Source organism: Artemia sp. Qi Xiang Cuo, chromosome 9, assembly GCF_049724085.1.
Source record: "Artemia sp. Qi Xiang Cuo chromosome 9, ASM4972408v1, whole genome shotgun sequence".
Lineage (NCBI taxonomy): Eukaryota > Metazoa > Arthropoda > Branchiopoda > Anostraca > Artemiidae > Artemia > Artemia sp. Qi Xiang Cuo.
In genome coordinates, this window is record NC_142802.1 from 29,886,383 (window position 1) to 29,900,874 (window position 14,492).

The 14,492-nt window shown below is 36.3% G+C and overlaps 1 protein-coding gene across 5 annotated transcripts in view; it reads right to left on the minus strand.

The window, feature by feature from the left end:
- Positions 1 to 14,492, minus strand: part of LOC148948546 (aryl hydrocarbon receptor nuclear translocator homolog) — a 207,094-nt gene that overhangs the window by 15,524 nt on the left and 177,078 nt on the right. For all 5 annotated transcript variants that reach the window (XM_089094455.1, XM_089094454.1, XM_089094453.1 and 2 more), the window contains 2 exons: positions 9,168 to 9,321; positions 4,109 to 4,248 (listed from right to left, as the gene is read on the minus strand). In XM_089094455.1, coding sequence (XP_088950581.1) covers positions 4,109 to 4,248; positions 9,168 to 9,321 — 294 coding nt within the window. The remainder of the gene's footprint in view (positions 1 to 4,108; positions 4,249 to 9,167; positions 9,322 to 14,492) is intronic.

The following is a 14,492-nucleotide window of genomic DNA, read 5'->3' on the forward strand; positions in this document are numbered from 1 at the left end:
GGAGTAGGCTGTGACCATGCTCACCATTTGATTGCTAATTTACTTCTACATTCTCATGAAAATAATCAGGTATTGTATTGTGCTGGGTTAAACGTATCTTGATCTTTCGACATGGGTATACATCCACATATCTTATTGACTGTTTATAAGCGTGGAGTTAATATTTCTGTCAGCAAATCGATACGTAATATATATAAAAAGCTTAATACCAGAGTTAAGGTTACCATCTCACCTGGTACGGTGGAACTCACTCCTTCAGTTCCAGTAAAAAAAGGTATTAGACAGGACGCTGTTACTTCTCCCCTCCTGTTTAATAATACTGTCATTGTGCCACAACAGAACGTTCTAACCACATGTATATTTAATGGTAGTGATTTTTCGCTACCTAACTATACCGAGTACCTTCTTTATATTTATAAAATAACCTATGGAATTGGGGAAATTTTTGGATTTCTCGATAGGGGGTAAAAACGTATAGGTCTTCGATTTATTGAGATTAAGAAAGAGATTCAGGTGCTTAATCACCATTCAGATTGCCCGAAAAATGTTCAGTTAGGTGAACATGTTATTAAACCACAAGATACACTGAAGTATCTTGGTGTACCGATTGGGTCAAATCTTCGTGCCACGCGTCAACTGTTGAAAGATTTTTTGCCAGAAAAGCTAGGAACGCGTATGGTTTACTAGTTGCGTTAAAGCTTAAATTTAACCGCCATATCTTAGCTAGCGTTTATAATGCATTTGCTGTTCCGCATCTACTTGCCATTGCACCATTTTGGTCTCTTCTTACTGCTTCAGATATTAGGGATATACGGAAGTGTTTCTACAAGTGTGCGAAGTATTTGCTAAGGCTGCCTCTCTGGACTAATAACAGCTCACTATCTTCGCGGTATGAAGTTGCTAGTCCAGTGTCCACGGTGCAGAAAAGAAATGAGAGATATCGGAGGCAGATTATTGGTGAAAGCACCTCTGGAATAGTCCGTCGTTGATAATGTGTTTGTTCTTACATATAATTGCCCTTATTTGTATTTTTTTTCTTCTTCTCTGTTCTCCTTTGTTTTGGTTCTGTTTGTATTTGTCAGAATTTATTTGTTTCTTTCCATTTTCTTTCTTTATGCTCCATCAGTGTTGTATTTTACATTTATGATGGGCAATAAATTTATACATACATACATAAATTCAACCACCTCGCATTTTGCCACCTATTAACGCTGATTCGCCACTGACTGGCGTGCAATAGCCAGTACCTCGTAAATAATCAGGAAATTTTTTCTCAGAGAAGGAATAAGGAGTTGCGTGTAGAACAGCCCATCTTTCCTCCATATAGAAGAAAGTCTTGGTCTCAGATGTTTCGCAACATCGATAAAATGTCAGCTAACACTCGACAGGAGCTCAGCCTTGGTATTTTGGTTCACGCCTTCTATTGCTCCTCGTGTTTTTCCTTTGCAGTTTATACATTGAAAAGCCCAAAATGTGTCTTAGTCATAATAACCTAGCACTACTGGGCCATTAGCTTCTCCCTAAAAAAAAGGCTTCATTTTCAACATAAAGCAGAGAACACAGGTAACAAGGTGCCGCAGTTTTTATGATTAAATATAAACTAGATGCCCATCGTTCTGAAAATTAATATAGGAATCCAAATATAAGGCAGCGATAGGGACGAAAGTGCGCAGCTTGTTGATGACCAGCTCCGACTTGACCAACAAGACCTTTCTTGTTATATTGAGAGCCATTTGGTAACAGCGATCTTTTCTTAGGGACAAATAAAAAAATAGGCATGCACAGCTTTCCACTGTTCAAACACCCCTTCCGCTGCTTCTGCAAAGGTTAACCATTGTGTTGAAGTGTACTTCACGGACTTGTGCTGAGGTTCTGACTTGAGTTTTCGAAGAGAATCAAGGTCTTAACACCTTAAGAGCCTTCCGTGGATACAGTAACATAGTTTAATGTCCAGGTACGCAATGGTATCACCGAGAATCATTGGACCCTTACGACGTTCAGTATATGATATGCAAGCTGCAGATGCCAAGGTTCCAGAGATACTTTCCCGTGTCTTAGCTTTGAGTTTTCATCAATCAACTTGGAAAAATTCTTGTTGACACAAAGCCCATTACTACTCAAGGTGATCATCTGTTGGAGTTGAACACCAGCATCATTCATCGCCATTAGTACACCCTCTTTCCAATTTTCCCATCTTGTTTCACAAATAAAAGTTGCTCCAAGGTGACTGCTTACGACCTTGGCTTGCTGAAGAGAGAAGTACCTTACAGGTATTTCAAACTCTATTGGGCTGGCAAAACTCGTCGTTCCATTTTATTCTGATACGAATAATAAGATTTCTTCTCCTTACAAAAATCCTTTCGAAAACACGGGTATAGCACCTCGGTAACAAGTTTCAACGTTGAAGAGCTCAATGTGAACTTTTCTGAAATATCAATTTAAACAAACCATTTCTGCCATCACACTGTCGCCAAGACATTCTAATGCAAGATGCATCATACATAGGAGTATTTCAGTCATACAAACAGTTTCTTTTATTAACATCGTACTCATAACATTTACAAACAGCGTAACTACAACATTTGGACACGCAGCCCCGGCCGGGACAGCTGCAAGTCGTAACTGACTGGTGTCTAGTTTCATCAGTGCACTTGACCTTTGATCTTCACGTTTATTTTATCACATTTATTCCTGACAATTACGAGAAACTGGCATAAACCGAGTCTTCACTGACAGATTCCCACCCAGCAATGTTGACATACAGATCTTGAATGACGACTCAGAATACTTATTTTTGAACCATATAAACTCTCTAGTAGTTTTTTTCTATAAATGACCTAAATATCACACTAAATGTAAAATTGGACTATCCATTTGGTGATAGTAGGCACTAGATAGAAATTATAAGTAGGAACCTGCTAAAAGAGGATTCGACGTCCTAATAAGGTACTTGTCATGTAAATTAAACTGGGCAAATAAATACACAGAAAAAAGTGAAGTAAAAAAATGGAAGTTCAAAATGCTAACTGTAAACCAAACAGAGTAGAGCACTACACCCCCAGTGGGTCTCCGACCAAAATACATGTGACTTAAGATTTTGATTCTTTTTTATCAAGAGAAATTTTTATCTCGCACTGGCCAATTGACGCCAATGGATACACAGTCTTAATTGGATAATCATTATTTGGTTTATCAATGAGTACCTTTCCATTTACAGAATTTAACAAATGAAAATATAGCGAAAATTGATGTAATATTTTAAACAAAGCAGTGGACAAAACAAAAAAAAGCACAAACTCCAAATAATAAAGAAATCCGAATATTTCGACTTCACATCCGGAAACATTTTTCAATAAAAAAAAGAAAAAAGTTAAACTAGATTAAGGAAAACATAAAGAAAAGGAAAGCAAAGCCACAAACAAAACTTGATTTCACACCTCACAATAACATATCTTAATAGCTTCCGATATCTCCATGATAATAGCAGGACTACGCACAACAGAATGATCAATCAGGTTGTCTCTGGTGCAATTGGAGTTTGAAATATCTCAATAACTTCCAATACTGTCATGCATATAGCACAAATATGCACGACAGAATGACAAGTTACGATGTCTCTGGCACAGTCTGATTTTGGTACTGAAATCTAACAAAAATGAAACGATACGTTTATTTAAAAAATTTGCGCATGCCCTATGTTCAAACGGTTATAATTAACTACAGGTGAAACAAGTTATTTATTCTAAATAAGCTTACTTATGATCTATGATTGAATTTGAAAGGTTAGGATATAATGAACTATAGAGGAAATCCAAGATTTTATAGGAATATAGGTCAAGAAAACTTATGTATTATATATTAAATGGATCTTGTATTTACAAATATAACTGAGGTGTGTTGACTTTCCAGTATTGATTCCATCCTGGCATTTGCTCATAACGTTGACTCTTGTTTGGGGACCATTATGCAACACGTTAATGTTTAAGTTATTTGAAATTTTGACCTGTTCCCTAATTAAGGTATTGTAAATCAGATTTAATCTGTATTCCCCTTCATCTATTATACAGCTAAAGTATTTAGAGTAGAGATACAGGAAAACAATAGTTACCATGGATATGTTGAGTCATGATATGCTGATACATGTCTCTAGGGGCAGGTCTCTGAAGGGAATAATCAAGTCCGGGCTGAGTTCCGTAACTGTTTACTTCTTGTCCGGGATCAGCTGTTTCAGTGTTGTGATGCAGAGACCTACAGAAAAGTAATGAATAGTATATACCGCTTAAGATTGTGCATTAGCCCCCACCCCAACCAAAACAAAGAAAAAAGAAAGAAAAACAATCCGTTTAATATAAATATAATATACATATACTATCTTTATAAGTGAGCAATAATTGTGTATTTATGTATTTTTTCTCGAAAAGGGCTCCATGTTTTTTCGGGGAAATTGATATATTGGGATATTCTCGCATAAAAAAAAATCTAGATAGGTCAGAAGTCTGAGGAAACTCGTTAAGAGCCTTACTTTTGGTTTTTGCAAATGGCGTCAAGTACTATGTTAGTACATCATATAAGCATTTCTTATGACATCACACAAGTATTTTCTTATACGATGTCATGCATAGCATTAATAAGATTGTTGAGTTTCTAACGCATTAATTATTTATATAATATAATACCCGTTGGAAGGCCCAAAAGACTAAAATCTTTAGTTGCAGTTACTATAAATGATGATTCTTTGGAAGCAACACCTGAACTATCAAACGTGATAAAATATGAGAATCGACAACCTGGACCATCAATTGCGACAACACCAATACGGGCAGCTAAAGCAAAAGCCATTGATAAATTGTCTGAAGTAATAAAAATACAAAAACGTGTAAAAATGAAAATGATGAGCAAAGATACGGGCGGTTAGAAAATATGCGAAAACGACAATTAGAGCGTGTCAAAAAATGAAATAAAATGAAGAGCAAAGACACACGCGGTTAGAAGACATGCGACACCAAACATGTGGGCGAATCAATGAAAATCAACCTGGCCACCGAGAATCAAAACATGTCAAAATCGATAATGATAGCGATGATGATTGGGTTTGGAATTTTGACATGCATAAGCTCATCAATGCTTCCCATATCTTTGTTAAAAAAAAAACAAAGGTTCGGCGATACGTTTTTCATAATGACAACAGACAAGCCGAGGTAAAACGAACCAACCAAGGAAATTGAAAATGATAGCGATGATTATATGATTTTGGATTTTGACATGGGCAAGGTCCGGTAAAACGAACCAAACAAATTGAAAAGAATAGCAATGATTATTAGGTTTTTGGATTTTGACATGAATAAGGTCATCAATGCCTACCATACCTATGAACATCCAAAACCTGGACTAGATAAATCGTTGGAAGAAAAAGGAGTTTTTGTCCCACCACCAGAACGATTAAAAGAAACAAAGTTTTGGAAATATGTCTTTCATTATGACAAAAAACAAGCCGAGGCAAAAGAATAAGTTTTGTCCCTCCAGCCTGAACAATTCAAAGAAACAAGGATTCAGCGACATGTCTTTCATAATGACAAAGGACAAGCCGAGGCAAATGAAGAAGTTTTTGTCCCACCACTTGGACAATTAAAAGAAACAAAGGTTCGGCGATATGTCTTTCATAATGACAAACGACAAGGCAAGGCAAAAACTAAAGGTCCAATAAAAAAAACGTATTTTAAAAAGGCACTACTTCTAATTTAAGGTCCATTTAGGCGTCATGACATGAAGAAAAGGCTCAAATTCTTTCCGTTTAGAACACCAGCGACAGTGAGAATCCATATACAAAAGCCTGCCGCGTGCCGAGTACAGAGGCTCTTACTAAATGTATAAGCGAGCAATAACTGTGTCTTTATGCATTTATTTATTTTTTCTCGAAACGGCTCCATATTTTTTTTTAGGAAAAATGGTATCCTGGCATTTTTTGGCCAAAAAAATATATAGGTCAGAAGTTTGAGAAAATTCGTTAAAAATCTCAATTTTAGAAAAAAAAATATTTATGTAAATGACATCATATTTATGAATCCGTTCGAGAAGCATACATACGTCATATTTGCCTCAGTCGGGGTTGTATCGTTTTCAGTGTCTATGATGCAGGCAAAATTAGACAATAAACAAATGACTGACAAGAAGAATCATATGATTGATGTCATGTTTATGAGTACATTTTATGAGAATTAATAATATCTTTCCCTTCCCCCCCAAGAGTAAATGTATCGTTTTTATATCTATGACGCATACGACATTACAAATAGAACATAGCTAAGTATAAAATACCAAGTGTAAAGGGTCTATTTACAAAAGGCGTTTTAAGTAGTCTTATAATGCCTAGAGTAAGTAGAGCAAATAAAGATAGTAATTATAGCCTAGATGACAAATGAAGAACCTAGACCATCAAACGTGATAAGACCAATCCAAGAGGCAAGGGTAAAGAGTATTAAACAAAAAGTAAAGTAATGATAAACGATAATGAAGGTACAGTCAGAATACTTACGTCGGCGAAAATTACAACGACTCAAAAACAAAAATGAAGAAAAGAGAAATATCTGGTTCGAAGATGATCGGCAGCAAGAATTAAAACAAGTCAAAATAAATATGAAGATCAAAGAAATATACGGTTAGAATATAAGTGGCAGCGAGAGTTACAAGCAACAGCGAGAACGTGAATATGACTGGCCACAGAAAAGATCTAAATAGGTCAGGACTTTAATGAAGAATTCGTATTTTACCCAGGGTGGTTGTAACGAACCTGTGGTGACGTCATAACATCAAGAGGAGGCTCACGTCTGCGGTTAGAAGACAAGCGACAATGAGAATACATATATAGAAGCCTCTGACAAGAATACACTCCTTTCTCTGAAGCTAAGCGATACATAAACTACTCATATTAGCGACATCAATTCACCTAAAAAAAAAAATATTTGAAGGATTCGACCTAAAATCAAATCGATGTCAATGAGTTTACATTTAACTACTCGACAGTAGTCGCCAAATCAAGAGACTGCTGTTAGAAAACTACAGATATACCTTCACTTATCAGAATAAGATATGACAGCGAACTAACACCCATCTAAAATGCTCCGAAGGTTTTACTAGCAGCCATGTTTCAAACTTTTTATTTGCTTATTAAGCTAACAATATACCGGGAATGGCGTCCTTTTTGGGACGAGATAGAGCATTGATGGCCGATCATCAATAGCCAGAACTGATGGCAGTAATATAACAAGAAACAGTTTTTTTTTTATTAGCTGTGATAAGTAAATTAGAATGGAGTAACAACTTATTTTATTCATGCTTACATTCGTTGCCATCCGTCTATCGATGTTTTTTTTTTATTATCATCAATTTACGTATTATTTTTAAAGAAATTTTGAGCTTGACTAAGAATAAACTGCTAAATCGTTTTATTTATTACCATAGATTCAAAAAAAAAAAAAACTCGAAATAGAAGTGGACAATTATATTCAACTATTAATGAGCTTAAAAAATTAAAATCCAAGATATTTAATGCAAATTTGAGCAAAAACATATGCTGTTTATAGTCGATTGCTTTTGTCAATCTGTCTGAATGCGGTAAAATCGACTATACTGTTTTGAAAATTTACGATTCACCTGAACTTAAATTATGTCACATAACATTTATGAGCGTTCCATTCCTCTCGAACAAATATATATTGGATAGAAACAACACAAAATAAATTCAAAAAATTGGGTCCAATATCATAAAAGGTAGGGAAAGAACAAGCAATATACAACAGACTTCTGATTAGATGGAAAATGTTTCTCCTTTTGTTTCCATTTAAAATTGACAAAATTAGTTGCACACGAATGGTTTTAAATTGTTATACTATAACTAATAAGATAAAATATAATGTTATGATAAAAAATTATTTATATGTTATATAAATAATGCACTATTAGTAAATTATGTTGTTTCGACAGATTTATTTCTCAGATTACTTATACTGATATTTCAAGGTACTTTCCATACATCCCTGTAATTTCTCATTTTCGATTAAGTTTTAAATAAAATAAGAATAAGACATAAAAATGGCTTGATTTAGAAGCATCATTCAATGAACAGACGTAAATGACATGTTACAAAACAGAAACCTTTCTTATAATTTATCATAAGTATGAAATTGTTTCGCAGTCCGTAATTTTTTCAATATCAACAGCTTCTAATCCCCTACCCCTTCCTTTGCTTTCAGGATTGTCGTCTCTCCGGGCAGTAGTGAAAAATATCCAAAACAATTAAAAGCGAAGATAGGAGTTTCGAATACACAGGAGCAGGGGTGGGGGAGTCATTAAACCTGTAATAAAGACAAATCTAACTTATGATAAGTTCTAAAATAACTATAAAGATATTTCAAAGGAGGGGACCTAGAGGCCCCCTGCTTGAACGTAATTTCAGGTTTTGTAATATATGCTTGAACACATATTTCAGGCGCAAGTGACCCTAAAAGTGTTAAAAGAAATTTATCGTAATTGAACCCAGAAGAGAGGGCTCCTGAAAGGAGACTCCTGGGATTCCTGAAAGGAGTCCCAATCAACAGTAAATTTCATATTTATTTAACTTGTAAGAAATTGTGAAATTCCATTTTACAGACTAGGGGGATTTGGGACTTGAGTCACATCTTCAAATACTAATTCACATCTATCCTTTAATGTAAAATATTTTATTTATTTCAAGAATTTTTTTTTAAGACAGTGAGATAGTGAGATAGTTCATGAGATAGTAAAGTAAATGCCTTTTGCATCATGTTTTTATTCCTATCAAATCAAAACCCCGAAGTCGCAACAAAAAAAGACAAATGACTTTCCGGCTTTCATATGTGAGCAATGAGGTTGCCTGACTTAAAATATGAAGACACTGAGTTGAATGTAAACATTGAGATGAATGTTTCGGTATCAAAACCTTTTTTAATTTCTGCGAAGAATAAAAGGAGAAATAAGAAAATCTGGAAAAAAACAGGAATTCATTTAAGAGTAATGTGGGCATAAACACTTACTTATTATAAAAAATATTTAAAAAATATAAATAAATAAGAAGTCACATAAAAACTAGCCTACCCAGTTGAAACAGTCCATTTCAAGTAGGCTTAATTAGTACTAATTGCAACACTTACGATTTAGCAGAGGAATTTGTGCAGACAATATATTCTAGTTCATCGGTGTAAGGGTTGAGAAATGCGAATGCGGATGTCCGTAGCCAAACCCAATCACGATTTTTTGCTCTGAATCTGTACATCACGGACATTACTTGACCTTTCAACTTCAACACTGCAATAATATAGATATATTTAAATAGTTAAAAGCGACTCTAGAGTGATTAACATTTACATCAGTTAAAATTTTGTTGAAAAATACTGATTTGTCAAGCTTCAATATGTACCAATCCGAAAGAGGTGGTTCAAAATTTGCCCGAAAACTTTTAATTTTTGTTTATTTTACACAAAACGCAAATTCAATTCATATTCATATTATTCATTCAGGTTTTTTTCGTTCACCTCATATAGGCTTTCATTCACTTCGTATTATCCTAGCTGATAATTTTTAAGAAGTTGAAGCCATAAGTAAAAGTTAGAAAGAAATGAAGAAAGGAAAAAGGACAAAAAATAAGAGTCATTTCTCTAAGAATGAGACGGGCCTATTCGTGACAAAATATTAGTAAAACTCTTTTGTTGGCCCTTCAGACTAATACCGAAAATATTTAAGCTTTAAATGGATCTTGGACAAAGCATAGCTACCAAAATTTGTTTCAGAAGAATGTAGATTTCACTTTGTTTTTATCAACTCTATATAACTGGCAAGTGTCCGCAATTTCCAGCCAATTACTATTCTGATAACAATGATGCTATGCAACATGTATTGGAAGCACATATTTCCCATTATAAAATCAGAGTCAGTAAATTTTAGATCACCACAAGAGAGTACGATTTCCTTCTTTATGCCTGAAGACAAGCGAGCATTTCTCATTATATAGGTAGCATAGTCAATAGGCTTCATTAAAAGGTGGCAAATTGCATACATAACTTGGTGATTATACCTTTTCGTGGTGTTTAGTTACCAGTCTTATACCGGTAGGCCACAACGCCAATGGCTTGGTAATCTACGGGTGTCACCCCTTATTGGAGAGGAAAGCCCCAGCCCAATATTATAATGTAATACCGTGTCTACTACACCGTTTCTGCAAATATCGGGGTTGGTACTATCCGTTTTATAGTATATACTATCCCAGGGTATGATAATGCAGTCGACTAGTCAAATTGCCACATTCTAATGCTAAATGTACCCTTCTTGGGGTACGGCTAGGAAATTTCTAGCACTCTCCTTGGAGGTAACAAACCTCCGTGTCAATATAATAATGATGGTACCTCGTACCTCTATTCCTAATCTGCCTGGGTTACGGAAACCAGTACACAGTTTGTAGAAAATACCATACGTGTATTCTTCCAAACGGTCACAATAATCCCACAAAAATATATCTCCCCGAAAGGGGTCTCAACGCAGACTAAATCAAAATAATATTTTGTAAACCACTGTTCATAGGGGTGGACCTTCGCTTGGCCCAACCAATCATCTCCATCCCCATTGAAACCAAATTCTACCTCTTAGCTTCATCTTTCATATGGCGACGCCTCTAGCTTAGCACCGAGAATTAGCACCTCTAACTTAGCACGAGGCCACAACGCCACTGGCGTGGTAATATACGGGTGTCACTACTTGTTGGAGGGGAAAGCCCCGGCCCCAAAATATAATGTGATGCCGCGTCTACCACACCGGTTCTGCAAATATCGGGTTTGGTACTACCCTATTTACAGTGTACCCTGTCCATGGGCGCCCATAAGCTGAATTCCAGGGGGGGGGGGGCAAACTACGTCAAATTGCTACTTTTAATGCTATATAATAGAAATCTCACAACAAAAATATAAAAATAAGGCAGCAACATACACCCAGGGGGGGGGCCAGAGCCCCCCCCCCCCCATATGGGCGCCCATGACCCTGTCCCAGGATATAATAACGCGATCAAGTGGTCAAATGACCACTTTCTAAAGCCAAATGTACCCGCCTTGGGTTACGGCTAGAAAATCTCAAACTCTCTCCTTGGAGGTAACAAACCTCCCTGTCAAAATAATAATGATGGTACCTTGTAGCTCTATTCCTACCCTGCATGGGTTACGGAAACTAGTACACAGTTTGTAGAAAATACCTTACTTGTATTCTTCCAAAAGGGTCACAATAATCCCACAAAAATTTATCTCCCCGAACGGGGTCACAACGCAGACTACATCAAAATAATATTTTCTAAACAACTTCTCATAGGGTTGGACCTCCGCTTGGCCCAACCAATCCTCTCAATCCCCATACAAACCCAATTCTACTCTCTTAGATTTATCTTTCAATGCTCCAAATCAGGAAGTACAAAAATAGAACTTACTTCAAAGCTTACATATTGCGACGCCTCTAACTTAGCAACGAGAATTTAACCTGTCTTTTAAGATTATACTTTAAGCAAATGTAATTAAGAAAAAAAAAAGTAGTCTTTTACCTAAGAAGCAAAGAAACAGCGGTGAAGCCTCGACACCTCCCCCCGTAAGATAAATAACCGACCGTGTGTTATCTCGGTCCACCCTTGAAAACATAGACCCATAAATTCAGCTTTACAAAATCCATTTGCGTTCTCTCGTCCACCATGGTCTGTGCTACTTCTTCCACCGCTTGGCTCTGGATCGGTCGTCATCGACACGTCTCTATTGTAGGACCACCATGGTCTAAATCGTATAGCATCCGCATTAGGTTTTAAAAGTTGAAGTCCCCAAGATTCGTAGACAATGATTGTGCGCAGCACGATCAAAACAAAAAAATTTCTCGCTCTCACGAATTTACATTCGAGAGGAGCAGAGAATCAGTTTCTGGCGCAATTAAAGAGGCCAGCCATCACGAAAAATTGGCTGCATTAGTCTTTTAATTTCCATCTGTTGAAACAACCCCAGATCTTAATAAAAGAGTTAATGACACCTTGGCATAATTTTAAATAATCTAAGGCCAATAATGTAAAACCCTGTGAAAACGATAAGGGTACTGGGAATGAAGTAAAATTTTGAGCGAACCATGAATCGCCTTTTTTCTGGGTTCCCTCCCCTGGGACAATTAAATGAAGAATATGCGTTGATGCTAATTGAAAATGAAACTTCGATACTGAATATGGTTTTCCGGAAATAGTTGTCGATTCCCATGAAGAATAACAGCTATGAATAGGGTTACTGGACAAAGGTTTGGGTGAAGTATGAAGTGACTGGGAGAGAGTATCCCCCGAGGACTCCAGATCAGAGAGGCAAAACCTCGGTAAAGGGATCACAACTTGTCCGCCAGCTGTGCATTGAGGAAAAGGGCTATCTTTCGCGACTTTTCGCAGGGGATCTTACCCAAGGGATTCCTCCCCCTCATAAAGGATCGACATATCTTTTGAGTTGATAATACTAATCTCAGATTCCTTTCCAAGTTTCTCCAATCCGACTCGACATTTTATATCTCCCAACTTTCCCCAAACCCGTTGCAGATCATTCATTTCTATTTCATACCCATCTTGTTTTATTCCCCATGGGTCTTTGACCTCTTTTTCCCCCATATTATTTATGTTATCAAGGCACAGCCCATCCAACATTTTATTTTTCTCCCTATAATTCATTTTTCCAAGGCACAGCCAATCTGACATATTTCTGTTTCACGTCACTACAAGCTGGATCTCCAAATTTTGTCTCTTTTGTGTATTTCTCCTTTCATCTCTGCATTTATTATTTTTGGTAGTCGTACAAAATACTAAATCATCGTTAAATCTGATTTGGACTCCACGGTCCACCATCTTTGACTACATAACTTCATTGTAACTCCGTTTAATATCTCCTTTCTCTGTTTTAGTTCTCTTTACTTTTACCGCAGAAACATATATTTCGTTATCAAATGGAAACTGAATTCCGACATTTGGTTTTTCATATTGTACTAAAATTTCCCGAACTTTGCGAGGAAAAGCGCGTACAATAAATTTCATCTCATTTTTCTTTGGTACAATCAGTGTTTCATTCTGGCCTGTACTTGTTAGCGTCTCATATTCATTAACAGTGTTCTCAAGATTTCTATTTACTGCAAATTTTCCTGAAAAATCATTTTCGCGCGTCTTATTTTCAATATTATGTTGTCTTTTTACTTCTGCATCCCATTTCTGCGGATTATCAATATTTCGAACACGCCTATCAAGTATTTCGCTTTTCCGACAGAGTGGCACAGCCTCCCAATTTGTTTTATGGACCGGTCCACCTCCCCTTGCAGCTAACGGAGTATTATATTTTTCCGTCTTAGTTAAATTTTATAATTTTCCAACTGTTAAACGAAGTCGCTTTTAACAATATGAGATTTCCGATATCACCAAAGTCTCCTCCTACTAAAACATCCACTGCTAGAGTAGGTACTAAGCCTAGTTTTATCGTTTTTCTTTGGATTGTACCGTCGTTCGGTGCCATTTCTATTCTAACCCAAGCAGACGGGCATGGGCCCTTGTCTCCATAATAACATAATGTTGTAATCTTATTTTTATGGTCTATCTCCGTTCTATTAATTAGGTCAGTTCGCACATACGTTTGGTCACTGCAGGAATCAATTGCCATTTCTACTACTTCCCCGTTCAATTTTCCGTAGATTTTATGCGACTCTGCAAATGCGCAATTTTTTTCCTTATTATGGGCCATCGCCCAGGCTGTCGTTTCATGTGGTTTTCGATCATGTTTACTCCGGCAGACTCTTCTAAAATGCCCCTGAGTACCACAATTATGGCAAGTTAGTTGTACGCTGTGTTATAGTGCCTATTTTTGTTATACTCTATATTGAAATATGTATGTGTCCTCAACTTCCTGTCTTATTTCGGTCCACCTATTTGCCATTTCCGCAAATTCTTCGCTTGTTTTTGGGTTCTATTTTTTTCAAATATATTTTCAATTCTCTGTGGGTATTTTCTAAAAATTGCTCCATTGCTGTTTTATCTATTATTTCCTTTATCTTTTCTTTTATTTCTTCCGGGTCTTCTAGCAATCTATAGTTTTCTAACTCTAGCCATTTTAAACACATATCTTTCAATTTGTACCCGAATTCTTTATAAGTTTCGTTGTCTCGTTTTCTTTCGCTTCTAAATCTCCTTTGAAAGTGCTCGGGGAAGAGTTGAAACTTTTCAAAAATGGCTTGTTTTAGTCTTTCAAAATATTTTGAGTAGTGCATTGATAATGCTTTATATGAAATTTGTGCTTTGTAGTTAAGTAGGGATAGTATTATTGTCACCCAATTGTATCTTGGCAACCCACTTGTTTTCCTCGTTTTTTCAAAACTGCGCATACAGAAATTTACAACTTCCTTTTTTTTCAATGTTTGAAGGTTTGTTGTCTGCATTACCTCTATTGTAGACG